At 45.0% G+C, this 16,162-nt stretch overlaps 1 protein-coding gene across 1 annotated transcript in view; it reads right to left on the reverse strand.

Moving 5' to 3' along the window:
* The window catches only part of TMEM52B (transmembrane protein 52B), a 75,918-nt gene that overhangs the window by 22,774 nt on the left and 36,982 nt on the right, over nt 1–16,162 (reverse strand). The window contains exon 4 of the mRNA XM_063963727.1: nt 6,854–7,023. Within this exon, the coding sequence (XP_063819797.1) occupies nt 6,854–7,023 (170 nt within the window). The remainder of the gene's footprint in view (nt 1–6,853; nt 7,024–16,162) is intronic.

Raw genomic sequence — 16,162 nt, forward strand, 5'->3', positions numbered from 1 at the left:
CCAATCCAGTTTTAATATCCACATGGACCGGCACCCCTTGAGTGACTATCACTCCTTAGTGGGTAGTGTGTTAAATCAAACAGATTGTTGGGTATGCTCTCAAGTACCTCAAGGTCATAGCAAATCAGGACTAGTACCATTTCCTTTAACGGTAGGGGAGGTACTTGAGCTTAAGGGTGGGAGACCGGTGGACAGGAGGTTTAATATCTCCAGTCCTCCTAGTTTGAAGCTCCACCAATATCATGTGGATAGATCCCTAATATGTTTTAACATTTCCAATCCCCGAAAGCCGGGAAATTGGGAAGTGTCATGGAGTAACCAAACCATGACCTTTTCATATAGAGCAGATAGAATGCCGACAGATACAGAGCTTATACGCCACATAGCCAGTAGAGAAAAATCTTTCCGATATAGGTATACCCTAGGAAGTAGGATTACGAGAGTTGGAGAGGTATCACCAGGATACTGTGCACATATCGTACAAACTGATACGTGTACCAGACAGATGGGAGAATTAGGGTTAGGAGATTTCACATGGAAGATGTGTAATATGGTTATGTCCTACTCCGTCCCATATGTTCTCCCCGATGATGCATATTTCATATGCGGGAGGAAGGCGTATAAGTGGCTTGCCCCAAACTCTGAAGGATTGTGTTATATTGGAAAAGTACTGCCTGAAGTAATGACTGTATCACACGCCAAAATGAAAGATATACACCGTGGTGCCCAAGCTCCTTATACTCACACCCACTACGAGCACGTAGTTAAAAGGCAACTGACAGAAAGGACAGAGCATTTGGCCTCTGACATGATCCATGAATCCACCGGGATTCAGGTCCTACTTGCGTTAGATTTCACTCGCACCGCTAGAGGCGTGCTGAACTATAGATACATATCTGCGCTTGCAAATTTGTTAGACAATATCACAGAAATGTATGATGACACTTTTAGGTACACTGGAAGAGAGCTTCAAGCTTATAAAACAGAACTTGTTCAGCATAGAATGGTTCTTAATTATCTCACGGCAGTAACAGGTGGATATTGTGTCACACTGGCAACGCAGTACGGCGTGAAATGCCGCACATATATAACGAATAGTACCGAGGATCCGGTCGAGGTCATAGACCAAAAGATGGACGATATTCTCCAATTAAAGTGGGAATTTCGCAGGAGACACAATCTCACCCTTGCTGCTGTGGGTAATGAGCTGACTGGTTGGGTGTCATGGTTGAACCCGCGAAATTGGTTCTCTGGTTTAGGAGAATGGGCTCAAGGAGTCATAATGGATGTAGGGAAGTTTCTCCTATGTATCTTAGGTGTTGTCATAACGATTGGCTTGATATTTAGATGCGGTCAGGCTTTAACGAAGTGTAAACGAAGTACTAAGGTGATGAGTTTAAGGAGTGAGGAAATTGTAATTCCAATGGATTTGATTTATGACCCAACTGTAGAAACAATGAGGTGATGAAAATGCGATTATACGGTCCGTTTCTTTCACCTGTTTTTCCGTTTTTTTTTCCAAGGTAAAAAGACCCACTTTTGACGAGGAATTTGATGACCCTGTATACAGACAACTGATGGATTAAAGAAGAAGTTTTGACAACCTCATACACAGATATTTGATGAACTATGCCATAGACCCCCAGTTTCCCTAGAAATTTTAAATTTACGCTAGCCCAACACTTTTGTAAGTCTATGGACATTGACAAAGCTTTTTGCCCACACCTTTTGGCAAAAGCCCAAAGAAGACTGCATTCAACAGACACCGAACAAGACTTCAACCGACAAATGTTCATTAACCTGACATAGAATACCACTGCATTTACCATAATTGTGTCTTATCTTCATCTCTACAACCTTCAGGTAATTACACACATAGTCGATAGGGAATACCCGCACAGATATCAGCAATCACATATTCCCCCATTCATGTATCATCAACTAAAATGTGCTCCCCCATTTTGTTACAATCACAGCCGAAAAGAGCTCGGTAAAGTTTGACAGCCCATCCACAGACCCGTACCACGGGATAAGAAGTAATTCGAATGTATACTTCCCAATACCTCGAAGCTTGATTTAAACCACGTACGGCACGATGATACATGACCCCCCCCCAAACATGGATTCATACACACATGCTTCTGCTATCTCAATAGGTCATACCCTTTTCCTACCTTCTCCTCTCCTCCCCTACCCAATCATAGAAATGTATTTACACTTGACATATATTTTTCTCTTTTTGAAATGTTTTAGGAAGTGGCAGTTATTGTTGACTGCCAAAGGGTGGACTGTCAAAGTCAGAAAATTTCACGCTACACACTGCCATATTTGCATCTCATGCGAGTGCCTGTTGCACGTTCATGAGCCCTGCCGTGCGTGCGCATACTCGCTGTTGCGTGCACCCGCGGGCGCACAGTGTGCGCATTTACGGTAAAGTTTATGTGCGTCTGGCGGGCGACTCGTTCGTAACATATTTTAACTATATAATGTATTTTGTAGATTATGGTCCCTTTGATAGAATCTGAAAGTTTAGTTAAGGTAGCATGTTCATAGACAGAGAGATCCCTCTTTGTTTGATACGAAGGGTCAGACAAGGGTTATACAGTGGTGTTTAGTATCCATCGGAAGAGTATTTAATTAGCAATATTCCGGTGTTGGTTTGAAGCAGATTAATCACTCGTGCGAATAGTTATGGACATAAGAAGTTTATGTACTTTTACTATTATTTGCACTTACTTATCCATGCGGCGGGAAACCTAGTTTCCCACCCACCTGAGCAGTTGGAAATAGTCACAGCCCACCTGTATGAATCAACCTATGACCTTTTGTTATAATGCGAAGACGAATTCCTGTGTCCAATGAACAATGAGATTGTAGGGACCATTGAATTGTATTGTGTGTGGGGCATAAATAGACAAGCCGATCATATCCAGCTCACTCTTCAACGGTTCTCATTGCTGATAATCGGGAGCTGGATATCCAGAGGCGCATGCGATCGTTCCCCTTGTGCGTAAGTTTTCTCCGCAATCATATTGTCTTTATTGGTATTGTGGGCCATATCTCTCTCTCTCTCTCTCTCTCTCTCTTCTCCTCTTTCTCTCATTTTCCCTTAAAACGTACTTGTATTGTATTGTATTTCCTGTGTAGTTATCTGGTTAGTTAGTCTATGTTATATTAGTAGTGTATGACTTGTATTGTATTATTCTTTTGCAAGTATAACATTCATATAAGGCGTTAGACCCTAAGCCCGGTATTTGTGTATTTCTTATAGTGTTAAGTATTCTCAGAGCGTCGGAGACGCCCCGAACAGCTTTAAGTTAATAAGGTTACATTGTGTTGCATCTACACCCCACCATTACACTAAGGTTTTTCTGTATAATACATTGTTCATGGTTTACATGTAAAGGTTTAACATTGTGAGCGTCTGCGCCGCTGGTGATCTCCTCGTGGTCCCGAGCGTCCGCTACGCTATAGCGAACCATAACGTTAGTCGGCAGCCAATAGCGGGCCTGCCTGTGATCTCTTGGCCGTGAGCGAACGTAACGCGTGAGCGTCTCGACTACGGCTAAGCGATTGTTACGCAACGTGCGTACCCTTACGGTACTCCAGACGTCAATAGCGTACAGTGTTCTTAGGCCTCTTAAAGGGTTTTAAGTAAGATAAATATTTAGCTTTATCAATGGTCATATTGGGGGGGTGCAGTGAATTAATAGCTAGATTTTATAGTACATTTGTATATAGGGTGCAGAACATTTCTATGAAGGGATTAAGGTGCAGTGTTATGTGAGCAGCTGTAATAAGGGATGCTGTGCATTTGTACTGGGGAGCAGACTACTGTGTATTTGTATTAAGTGATGAGGGGCACTGTACAGTTATAGTAAAGGTGCTGGGCGGTTAGATTAGGTGTGCTGGGCGTCTATATTAGGGGGTGCTGGGTGGCCATATTATATTATAACCCACTCTGACAAATATTTAAAAGGGGCAGACTAAATGGACCAAGTGGTTCTTATGTGCTGTCATATACTATGTTTCTGTGTATGAGATGTCGCTGCTGGTTCAGAATGACTACCTCATCCAGCTGGGCTTCAGGGACCTGTTTCCATACAGCGCTGATTCAGCCCCCCACCACCTCCGACAGGTGCCATGTGTCATTACTGCTACTCCTATCCAGTCCCTAATACCTCCCACAGCTGCCATGTGTAATTCCTGCTACTCCTACTCAGTTCCCCCACCCCCCGCAGCTGCCATGTGTCATTACTACTACTTCTACTCTGTACCCGCAACCTCCCACAGCTGGCATGTGTCATTACTACTACTCCTACCCAGTCCCCATCATCTTCCACAGCTGCCATGTGTCATTTCTACTACTCCTACTCAGTTCCCTCACCTTCCACAGCTGCCGTGTGTCGTTACTACTACTCCTACTCAGTCCCCAACATCTTCCACAGCTGCCATGTGTCATTTCTACTACTCCTACTCAGTTCCCAACCCCTTCCACAGCTGCCGTGTGTCATTACTACTACTCCTACTCAGTCCCCAACACCTCCCACAGCTGCCATGTGTCATTTCTACTACTCCTACTCAGTTCCCAACCCCTTCCACAGCTGCCGTGTGTCATTACTACTACTCCTACTCAGTCCCCAACACCTCCCACAGCTGCCATGTGTCATTTCTACTACTCCTACTCAGTTCCCAACCCCTTCCACAGCTGCCGTGTGTCATTACTACTACTCCTACTCAGTCCCCAACACCTCCCACAGCTGCCATGTGTCACTACTACTACTCATACCCAGTCCCCCTACCACCATCAGTCCCACTACCTCCCACAGTTGCCATATGTCACTAGTACTACTCCTGCCTAATCTCTCCTACCACTACCACCATCACCTCCCCCTGCTGCCATGTCTATGCAGAGCTGCCTGTTGCAGCTCTGCAGCTATGTTTAACTGCCCGTGACCAGGGCTGAAGAGAGCCTGGCTGGACCCTGGTACTTTTCATGGGGCATGGCCTAATCACAGGAGGCATGGTCATGCACCCATATAAAAAAATACAGAAAAAAAAATTGTATTTTAAGCGCCTCCTTATTCACACTGCAGCACAGCACACAACAGTGTGTGCTGAGGAGAAATGTTGCAGATGCTTCTGTCAGGTAAGGGGTGAGACCTGGGCCCCACTGGTCCCCTCCATCAGATCTGAGCCTGGGTAATTATTACCCTCTCCCCCCCCCTCTCGGCACCACTGCCCATGACCACCAGTGCTGAAAGTAGGGTGGTACAGGGTGGTATGGAGTACCATTAAGAAATATGATGGTGGTACACAGTACCACCAGCCCACCGCAGGGTCTCTTTTCGCAATGAGCATGCATCCCCTGGCAACGAGCAAGGGGAATTATGCATGTGAGCGACACTAAAATGCCATGGGTGGGGGGTGGGGTGCAAAATGTCTAATTACACCACTGCATGTATAGAGTTACCCAGTAGTGCCGGGAACACTGGCACCACCAGGAGAAGATACAGAAAGCTGCATCTTTTGCCATGAAACCCCTGGCAGTAAGTAAATAGTAGCCTTACTGTGGGGCATAATTTATAAGGGGCATTTTTGTGTGTGGGACATAAAATGGTGTCAGTGACATAACTGTGTGTGGCATAATATGTAATAGGCATTATGATGTGTGGTATAATATGTAATAGGCATTACGGGGTGTGGCATAATGTTTAATGGGCATTACGGTGTGTGGCATAATGTGTAATCAGCATTATGGTGTGTGGCATAATGTGTAATTGGCATTACAGTATTTGGCATAATGTGTAAGGGGCATTACGGTGTGTGGCATAATGTGGCCATGCCCCTATTGTCATGTAGCCACTCCCCTAGTTTCGTGTGACCATGCCCCCTAATGACACACGACCACGCCCATTTTTTACTATCAGTACCACTAAGAAAAATATTCTGCTTGCACCACTGGTGACCACGGAGGCTGGGAGTAGTTGTTGGGGGACAATAAGATTGTGTCTAGGGACAGCCTGACCCCTAATTCTGCCTCTGGCTATAGTATACCATTCTATCAAATGAACATTACAGTCATAAGAGGAAACTCAATTGCCATCAGTGTAAATATTGTGAAGGTCTCAGGGCACAGATGAATCTATTAGATTTCAGGAAGACTATCATTATAGATGTGCCCATGTAAGGTAATACATAAGAAGCAGTTTTATACAAAGGCAAAAGATTATCAGTTCTGTTTTTCTGATAATAACTCTCAAGCCTAACAAGGTTCACTGTGCTAATAACCAGACTTTATTTATAGAGTTTCCTACTGTGATTATCAGAAACATTTTGTTGCTGTTTAATTACATCCGCCACTCATAATATGGCCATATAAATTCATAGTCATACACTATTATTAGCAAGCACATTTCCCACATATGAATCAGGCATTTCATCACTGCAGCAACCCCTGAATAGATAATAACACTTCAGTATTTTGGGCCTGTTTTATGTTTGCAAGTAAAGCAAATTATCAAGCAACTGGGAAAAACCACGCTGCACTGCAGGTGGGGTAGATGGAACATGTGCAAAGAGATTTAGATTTGGGTGGGGTGTGGTAAAACTGAAATTAAATTGCAGTGAAAAAAAAAGCAGCCAGTATTTACCATGCACAGAAACAATATAACCCACTAAAATCGAAATCTCTCTGCACATGTTACATCTGCCCCACCTGCAGTGCACCATTGTTTTGCCTAGTTGCTTGATAATTTGCTTTACTTACACACATGAATCATGCCCTTTGGAAGTAGATTTATATTGATGAACTGGTAAATTATCCTGTGCCATTGACCTCCGGGTTACTCACAGGTAATAGTGCTCTGGATTGTGCTGTCATGGTCGATGGCTATAACTGTGACTTCATAGGGCTGTTCCCCTCCCCTGTCTGGGCACTGTTGCTGTCTAAGGTACCAGCAACGTAGACAGGTACAGGTGATCCCGAATATTAGAAGCAGAACTCCTGCAGTGACCACTAGCCTAGGACAGAAGAGAGACATTAGTGAGTCAATGGCATAATAAGAAAGGTGGATAGATCAAGAGGCAGCTATTAAAAAAGAAATATAACACACTTTATGCAATCAGTGGAACAAACATCTGTAAAAATATTAATGTATTCAATGGAAATATTGAAGTTTTGAGGAACAGCTATCTGAAAGCAGTTTCTCAAGTCCCAAAATGAGCCCTCTAATAGCTGGATATTTATCAAATATTGGAGAGAGATAAAGTACTCACCAAACAGTGGAAGAGATTTTTCAAAGCTTGGAGATATATAAAGTGGAGAGAAATAAAGTACCAAAGAAACAACTCCTAACCAGAAGTGAATGTATGGCGGTACGGGGCAGTACAGCATACCATAAATTAGTAGCTGGTACATCTTCTGACATGAAAATAGAACAAACTTCAGTGAGAGAAATGGAGACAGATGCAGCAGTGCCCACACAGCCAATGGGTTGGGTTCGTGTGACCGGCAGTTGGGAGACCGCCGGTCACAATACCAGCGGTGGGATCCCAGCTTTTAGATGGCCGGCAGGGCGAGCACAACAAAGCCCCTGGAGGGCTTGATGGCTTGCTTCACTCACAGGTTCTATTCCCACTCTATGGGTGTCATGGACACCCATGAGTGGGAATAGTACCTGTTGGTGGGCATGCGACCATCGGGTTGGTCACTGTTCGGGATCCCGGTGCCGGTATCAGAAGTGGATTTGGACCTCATGGGGCACTGAGCAAGATACCAATTTAGGGCCCCTCTCCCTCATACAATCCATAGCACTATATTTTCATTCCTGATGTATGCCCCTTTTTGTTGTTTTTCCTCCTTATAGTCTATTACAGTATATTACTTCACCCTTCACTGACTGCATCATGTCCCATCACCTATAACTTCCATTATTACACCACTCAGTTACTGCATTTTAGATCAGTGCTCCCTTCACTAAATGTAGCAGGTCCCCATACCCCATTATTACACCCTCACTCACTGACCGCATTGTATATGAATGATCGAGGCTTACAACACTGCAGGACTGGAGACACAGGCATGCGCTGGAGCTGGCATCCTTTCAGTTGTCTAATCACCTACAGCCTGTCAGGAGTATTAAGCCAGCCCAGTGCTCTGACTTTTTTGACGGAGGTCGCGGTCCACCGGAAATGCCCTCTATACAGCCTTATCGGCAGGGCCCCCCTGAGACCCACAGGGCCCTAAACAGCTGCCTTGGTTGCCTTGTGGTAAATCTTTTTCTGTTCGGTATAGTGACCGGTGTTCACCGGTGCTTATGGACACAGAATGAGGGTGAGGCTGAGAGACAGAGTGAGGGTGAGGCTAAAAGAGTAAAGGTGAGGATGAGGAACACTGAGTTAGGGCTAGGCTAAAGAACACAGAGGGGGAGGCTGATGGACACAGAGGGGAAGGCTGAGAGACACAGGGGTGAGGAGGCTAGAGTGATAGGCCAGGAGGCCGGACAGACACATGGGGCATGAGTCTGTAAAGACAGGAGGCTGTAGAGACACAAGGGGCAGGAGTCTGGAATTGATACAAAGAGCAGTAGGTGACACAGGGGGCATGAGTCTGGTCGAACCTCTGATGTATGATTATGACATTGGTTATATTAGTACACCAACAGTCATTTTTCAGTCTATGTAATCTCGTATGTGAATAGTGAATACTGACCAAAGACACTGCCTAGAGAGGATCAATTTCTTCAGAGGTGTCACGATCCAGGTAATTCCTTATCAGTATTTACCTTCCAAATGCCTCCTGAGACTGTCCCAGCGTTCCAAGCCTGGATTCCATCTGCACTGTCTGTGTGCAGCACGCTGCATCTCTGTCTCTAATCTCTTTACTGTGATTCTGGCAGCTTCATGGTTAAAGCTCACATGCAAGTTACAAACAGTCTTTCCCTCCAAGTTCAAACATGGGCGCAGCCATGTTTGTTTTCATCACATGTTGCTTTTCAGCCTATCAGCTGCACTCTGGTTTCTACCTAATTACCCAGCAGCTGCACTCTAGACTCTGCTTAATCAGCCAGCCAATCCCTGTTTCCCAGCTGGTATAAATATCTTGTTCCTGGGCTGGAAAGATGGTCAGTGCTTCAATTGTCTACAGTGATTCCAGTGTGCAGTTCTTCCATGGACTTTCTCTGCAGTACAGCCTGACTCTGCAGTGTCTACATTGCTCCTTGTGACTGGCAGTTACCTGAGACCGGCTTCCAGCTTCTAGCTTCCAGCGGTGCTCTGCCCTGCCAGTAACCATCGGTGTTCCGCCATCGGTCCCGAGTTTCCATCGGTGCTCCGCCATCAATCCCCAGTCACCATCGGTGTTCTGCCATCGATCCCAAGTCTCCATCGGTGTTCCGCCATCGATCCCCAGTCACTATCGGTGTTCCGCCATCGATCCCAAGTCTCCATCGGTGTTCCGCCATCGATCCCAAGTCTTCATCGGTGTTCCGCCATCGATTCCAAGTCTCCATCGGTGCTCCGCCATCGATCCCAAGTCTCCATCGGTGCTCCGCCATCGATCCCAAGTCACCATCGGTGTTCCGTCATCGATCCCAAGTATTTCTCTGAACTGTGATTCCTGTTACCTGTACCAAGTCATCAGTATTCCTCTGAACTGTGTTTAATAAACCTTTGAACTTTCCTTCGTTGTCTTGGTCACGCCTTCGGGCATTTGTTCTAAAGGTTCCCTGCATGTCTAAGAACCCTGTACTGCCTCCCAGGTACACATATACCTCAGCCCCTACAACTGAGGCTCCCCCTGGTCAGCACCAGCCCTCAGTTGTGACAAGAGGTTCCCAATTACAGATAAACCACCATAAAGGTAAGGTGTATTTGGAATAGAACTTGGAACACATTTCAATAGGTTTTTTGTAGAGATGAGCGGGTTCGGTTCGCTGAGAACCGAACCACCCCGAACTCCACGTGGGAAACACGGGTCCGAGCCCGGCTCGGTTATTCCCGCCTGACTTGGAAAACCCGAACGAGGCAAAACGTCATCATCCCGCTGTCGGATTCTCGCGAGATTCGGATTCCATATAAAGAGCCGTGCATTGCCGCCATTTTCACTCGGGCATTGTAGAGAGTACAGAGAGGACGTGGCTACGTTCTCTCAAGCAGTTCTCAGTATCAGTTCTCGGTATCAGTGCTCAGTATCAATGCTCAGTATCAATGCTCAGTATCAATGCTCAGTATTAATGCTCAGTATCAATGCTTATTGTCTTGTGCTGCTCAGTAATACTAGTACAGTGTCTCTCTTGTGCTGCATCTTGCTGCTGTAGGGTGCTGTGGTAGTAGTATCCTGTGACTGTGCATCGGTCATCATCATTCCAGTCACAGTGGTATCTGGGGGGTGACAATTCCAGAGTGCTTTTGTGCTGCTCACTAATACTAGTACAGTGTCTTGTGCTGCATCATGCTGCTCAGTGTCAGTTCTCAGTAGTGATGAGCGGGTTCGGTTTCCGAGAAACCGAACCCACCCGAACTTTACCTTTTTTACACGGGTCCGAGCAGACTCGGATCCTCCCGCCTTGCGCGGCTAACCCGAGCGCGCCCGAACGTCATCATCCCGCTGTCGGATTCTCGCAAGATTCGGATTCTATATAAGCAGCCGCGCGTCGCCGCCATTTTCCACACGTGCATTGAGATTGATAGGGAGAGGACGTGGCTGGCGTCCTCTCCGTTTATATACTAGTTATATACTACACAGTTGATCTGATTGCTTAGCTTATTGTGGGGAGGATTGGGGAGCAGCTGTTAGGAGGAGTACAGTGCAGAGTTTTGCTAATAGTGACCACCAGTTTTTTATCCGTTCTCTGCCTGAAAAAAACGCTCCATACCATATCTGTGCTCAGTGTGCAGTGCTGCATGATATATCTGTGCTGAGTGCTCACACTGCTTAATTGTGGGGACTGGGGAGCAGCTATAGCAGGAGTACAGTGCACAGTTTTGCTGACAGTGACCACCAGTATACGTTTGTCTGCCTGAAAAACACTCCTGTGGTGTCTTTTTTTTTTTATACTATAAACGCAGTCTGCTGACAGTGTCCACCAGGTCCATTATACTGTATATAGCAGTACGGTAGGCCACTGCTGTACCTACCTCTGTGTCGTCACTCGTCGTCCATAAGTATACTAAGTATCCATCCATCTACATTGTATACCTGTGGTGTCTTTTTTTCTTTATACTATAAACGCAGTCTGCTGACAGTGTCCACCAGGTCCATTATACTGTATATAGCAGTACGGTAGGCCACTGCTGTACCTACCTCTGTGTCGTCACTCGTCGTCCATAAGTATACTAAGTATCCATCCATCTACATTGTATACCTGTGGTGTATTTTTTTCTTTATACTATAAACGCAGTCTGCTGACAGTGTCCACCAGGTCCATTATACTGTATATAGCAGTACGGTAGGCCACTGCTGTACCTACCTCTGTGTCGTCACTCGTCATCCATAAGTATACTAAGTATCCATCCATCTACATTGTATACCTGTGGTGTCTTTTTTTCTTTATACTAAGTATAAACGCAGTCTGCTGACAGTGTCCACCAGGTCCATTATACTGTATATAGCAGTACGGTAGGCCACTGCTGTACCTACCTCTGTGTCGTCACTCGTCGTCCATAAGTATACTATCCATCCATCTACATTGTATACCTGTGGTGTCTTTTTTTTTTATATACTATAAACGCAGTCTGCTGACAGTGTCCACCAGGTCCATTATACTGTATATAGCAGTACGGTAGGCCACTGCTGTACCTACCTCTGTGTCATCACTCGTCGTCCATAAGTATACTATCCATCCATCTACATTGTATACCTGTGGTGTCTTTTTTTTTATACTAAGTATAAACGCAGTCTACTGACAGTGTCCACCAGGTCCATTATACTGTATATAGCAGTATGGTAGGCCACTGCTGTACCTACCTCTGTGTCGTCACTCGTCGTCCATAAGTATACTATCCATCCATCTACATTGTATACCTGTGGTGTCTTTTTTTTTTATACTAAGTATAAACGCAGTCTACTGACAGTGTCCACCAGGTCCATTATACTGTATATAGCAGTATGGTAGGCCACTGCTGTACCTACCTCTGTGTCGTCACTCGTCGTCCATAAGTATACTATCCATCCATCTACATTGTATACCTGTGGTGTATTTTTTTCTTTATACTATAAACGCAGTCTGCTGACAGTGTCCACCAGGTCCATTATACTGTATATAGCAGTACGGTAGGCCACTGCTGTACCTACCTCTGTGTCGTCACTCGTCGTCCATAAGTATACTAGTATCCATCCATCTACATTGTATACCTGTGGTGCCTTTCAGTTGTGCGCATTAAAATATGGAAAACAAAAATGTGGAGGTTAAAAAAATAGGGAAAGATCAAGATCCACTTCCACCTCGTGCTGAAGCTGCTGCCACTAGTCATGGCCGAGACGATGAAATGCCATCAACGTCGTCTGCCAAGGCCGATGCCCAATGTCATAGTACAGAGCATGTAAAATCCAAAACACAAAAGATCAGTAAAATGACCCAAAAATCTAAATTAAAAGCGTCTGAGGAGAAGCGTAAACTTGCCAATATGCCATTTACGACACGGAGTGGCAAGGAACGGCTGAGGCCCTGGCCTATGTTCATGGCTAGTGGTTCAGCTTCACATGAGGATGGAAGCACTCATCCTCTCGCTAGAAAAAAGAAAATACTTAAGCTGGCAAAAGCACAGCAAAGAACTGTGCGTTCTTTGAAATCACAAATCCCCAAGGAAAGTCCAATTGTGTCGGTTGCGATGCCTGACCTTCCCAACACTGGACGGGAAGAGCTTGCGCCTTCCACCATTTGCACGCCCACTGCAAGTGCTGGAAGGAGCACCCGCAGTCCAGTTCCTGATAGTCAAATTGAAGATGTCAGTGTTGAAGTACACCAGGATGAGGATATGGGTGTTGCTGGCGCTGGGGAGGAAATTGACAAGGAGGATTCTGATGGTGAGGTGGTTTGTTTAAGTCAGGCACCCGGGGAGACGCCTGTTGTCCGTGGGAGGAATATGGCCATTGACATGCCTTTGTCAAGCTGTAATAAGTAGGGGTAAGGACGTTAACCACCTCGGAACATCCTCCCTTATACGTCACCTGCAGCGCATTCATCATAAGTCAGTGACAAGTTCAAAAACTTTGGGCGACAGCGGAAGCAGTCCACTGACCAGTAAATCCCTTCCTCTTGTAACCAAGCTCCTGCAAACCACACCACCAACTCCCTCAGTGTCAATTTCCACCTTACCCAGGAAAGCCAATAGTCCTGCAGGCCATGTCACTGGCAAGTCTGACGAGTCCTCTCCTGCCTGGGATTCCTCTGATGCATCCTTGAGTGTAACGCCTACTGCTGCTGGCGCTGCTGTTGTTGCTGCTGGGAGTCGATCGTCATCCCAGAGGGGAAGTCGGAAGACCACTTGTACTACTTCCAGTAAGCAATTGACTGTCCAACAGTCCTTTGCGAGGAAGATGAAATATCACAGCAGTCATCCTGCTGCAAAGCGGATAACTGAGGCCTTGGCAGCCTGGGCGGTGAGAAACGTGGTTCCGGTATCCATCGTTAATTCAGAGCCAACTACAGACTTGATTGAGGTACTGTGTCCCCGGTACCAAATACCATCTAGGTTCCATTTCTCTAGGCAGGCGATACCGAAAATGTACACAGACCTCAGAAAAAGACTCACCAGTGTCCTAAAAAATGCAGTTGTACCCAATGTCCACTTAACCACGGACATGTGGACAAGTGGAGCAGGGCAGACTCAGGACTATATGACTGTGACAGCCCACTGGGTAGATGTATTGCCTCCCGCTGCAAGAACAGCAGCGGCGGCACCAGTAGCAGCATCTCGCAAACGCCAAATCGTTCCTAGGCAGGCTACGCTTTGTATCACCGCTTTCCAGAATACGCACACAGCTGAAAACCTCTTACGGCAACTGAGGAAGATCATCGCAGAATGTCTTACCCCAATTGGACTCTCCTGGGGATTTGTGACATCGGACAACGCCAGCAATATTGTGCGTGCATTACATCTGGGCAAATTCCAGCACGTCCCATGTTTTTCACATACCTTGAATTTGGTGGTGCAGAATTATTTAAAAAACGACAGGGGCGTGCAAGAGATGCTGTCGGTGGCCCGAAGAATTGCGGGCCACTTTCGGCGTTCAGGCACCGTGTACAGAAGACTGGAGCACCACCAAACACACCTGAACCTGCCCTGCCATCATCTGAAGCAGGAGGTGGTAACGAGGTGGAATTCAACCCTCTATATGCTTCAGAGGATGGAGGAGCAGCAAAAGGCCATTCAAGCCTATACATCTGGCCACAATATAGGCAAAGGAGGTGGAATGCACCTGTCTCAAGCGCAGTGGAGAATGATTTCAACGTTGTGCAAGGTTCTGCAACCCTTTGAACTTGCCACACGTGAAGTCAGTTCAGACACTGCCAGCCTGAGTCAGGTAATTCCCCTCATCAGGCTTTTGCAGAAGAAGCTGGAGACATTGAAGGAGGAGCTAAAACAGAGCGATTCCGCTAGGCATGTGGGACTTGTGGATGGAGCCCTTCATTCGCTTAACCAGGATTCACGGGTGGTCAATCTGTTGAAATCAGAGCACTACATTTTGGCCACCGTGCTCGATCCTAGATTTTATTTTTTTTTTTAACACAATTTTTTATTTACAATATTTGTAGAAATACAACATTAGTATATATGTCTACAGAATAACCGTTGTGTACATAGCAAAAATCGGATTAATTCGTAGGATTAACAAAAGGTATAAATGAGATCAATATAGGCATATACACTGTCTTATTTAAAATGTATTGGCTAATAGGGATCTTAGCTATGTAAAAAATATGTATTCTATAATCCTGTAAAGGAACCAATTAATCAAATATCGATGTTTCATATATAATTAGTTACACCTTATCAGGAAATATAAAGAATAAGACATGTAAATGTCACCAAAAGGGAAATTGAATATGCTAAATACTTGTGGTTTACATAATAATCATAAATATCAGAATTCAAGTACAAGTTATAGTACATAAGAAACAAGTAGAGAGAATTTGTATATAATTACATAAGTAATTAATCCAAAGATAATCAAAATAGAATCGCAACAGTCATTCCACATAATCTATATTAAACCTAAAGGTAGGGGAAGGAGGAGGAGGGGGGGAGGGTGGATTCTTAACGAGGAATAAGGGATGTGCTACCATAGGAATTGCTACAAAAACATCGGATATGAGTTGGATGAGTGGGCATAAATTTAGCACTAGTAGGAGGCATTATGAGAGGGTGACACAGCGATGTGTTTGCCAGTCTGAGTTGTCAAATACTTTTGTTATGGTTCTTTGAGTGTGAGTATCTAAAGATTCAATGAAGGGTTGCCATTTCATATGAAATTTAGACATATGTGTAGTCATATCGATAAGGGTGTCTTTTCTGTCAAAATATAAGAGTTGGAGGAGTTTGGTTTTAAGTTCAGCGATAGACGGAGAAGAAGCGGATGTCCAATGGATGAAAATTATCTTTTTGGCTACTGTCACAATAGTAGTCAGAAGGGGATAATAAGATGTAAGTCGATGTGTAGTAGACCAGTGTGTGAAATTGGCAAATAAGCATGCGGATGAATCTAAAGAGAAGGTGGTGTGTAACATTTGATTAATATATGATATTGTCTTATTCCAGAATTTTTTGATTTTTCGGCATTCCCAAAAGCAGTGAAAGAAAGTTGCATGGGAGTAATGACATTTTAAACATGAACTTGAGGTATCTTGTAAGAAATGGTGTCTTTGTGCAGGAGAAATATACGCCCTATGCAAAGTTTTGATATGTACTTCTTGGAGGTAAGAGGACTTTAGCCGTGTAAGGATCTTGTCATGGTGTTTGTGAAGAATTTGGGAAGGATTGAAATCTGGTATATCAGTTTGCCACGTTAAGGTTAGAGTTCGCCACGCTGATGTGTCTGATTTTGGGAGCATCAGATTATAGAGGAATCTGATATGATACGGTTCTCTTTTGAGTAGGTTTAAGAGAGAGGATATAGGGTCAGAGGAAAGAGAGAAACGAGAGTCTGGGTTTAAAGAGC

The sequence above is a fragment of the Pseudophryne corroboree genome, chromosome 3 (assembly GCF_028390025.1).
Source record: "Pseudophryne corroboree isolate aPseCor3 chromosome 3, aPseCor3.hap2, whole genome shotgun sequence".
Lineage (NCBI taxonomy): Eukaryota > Metazoa > Chordata > Amphibia > Anura > Myobatrachidae > Pseudophryne > Pseudophryne corroboree.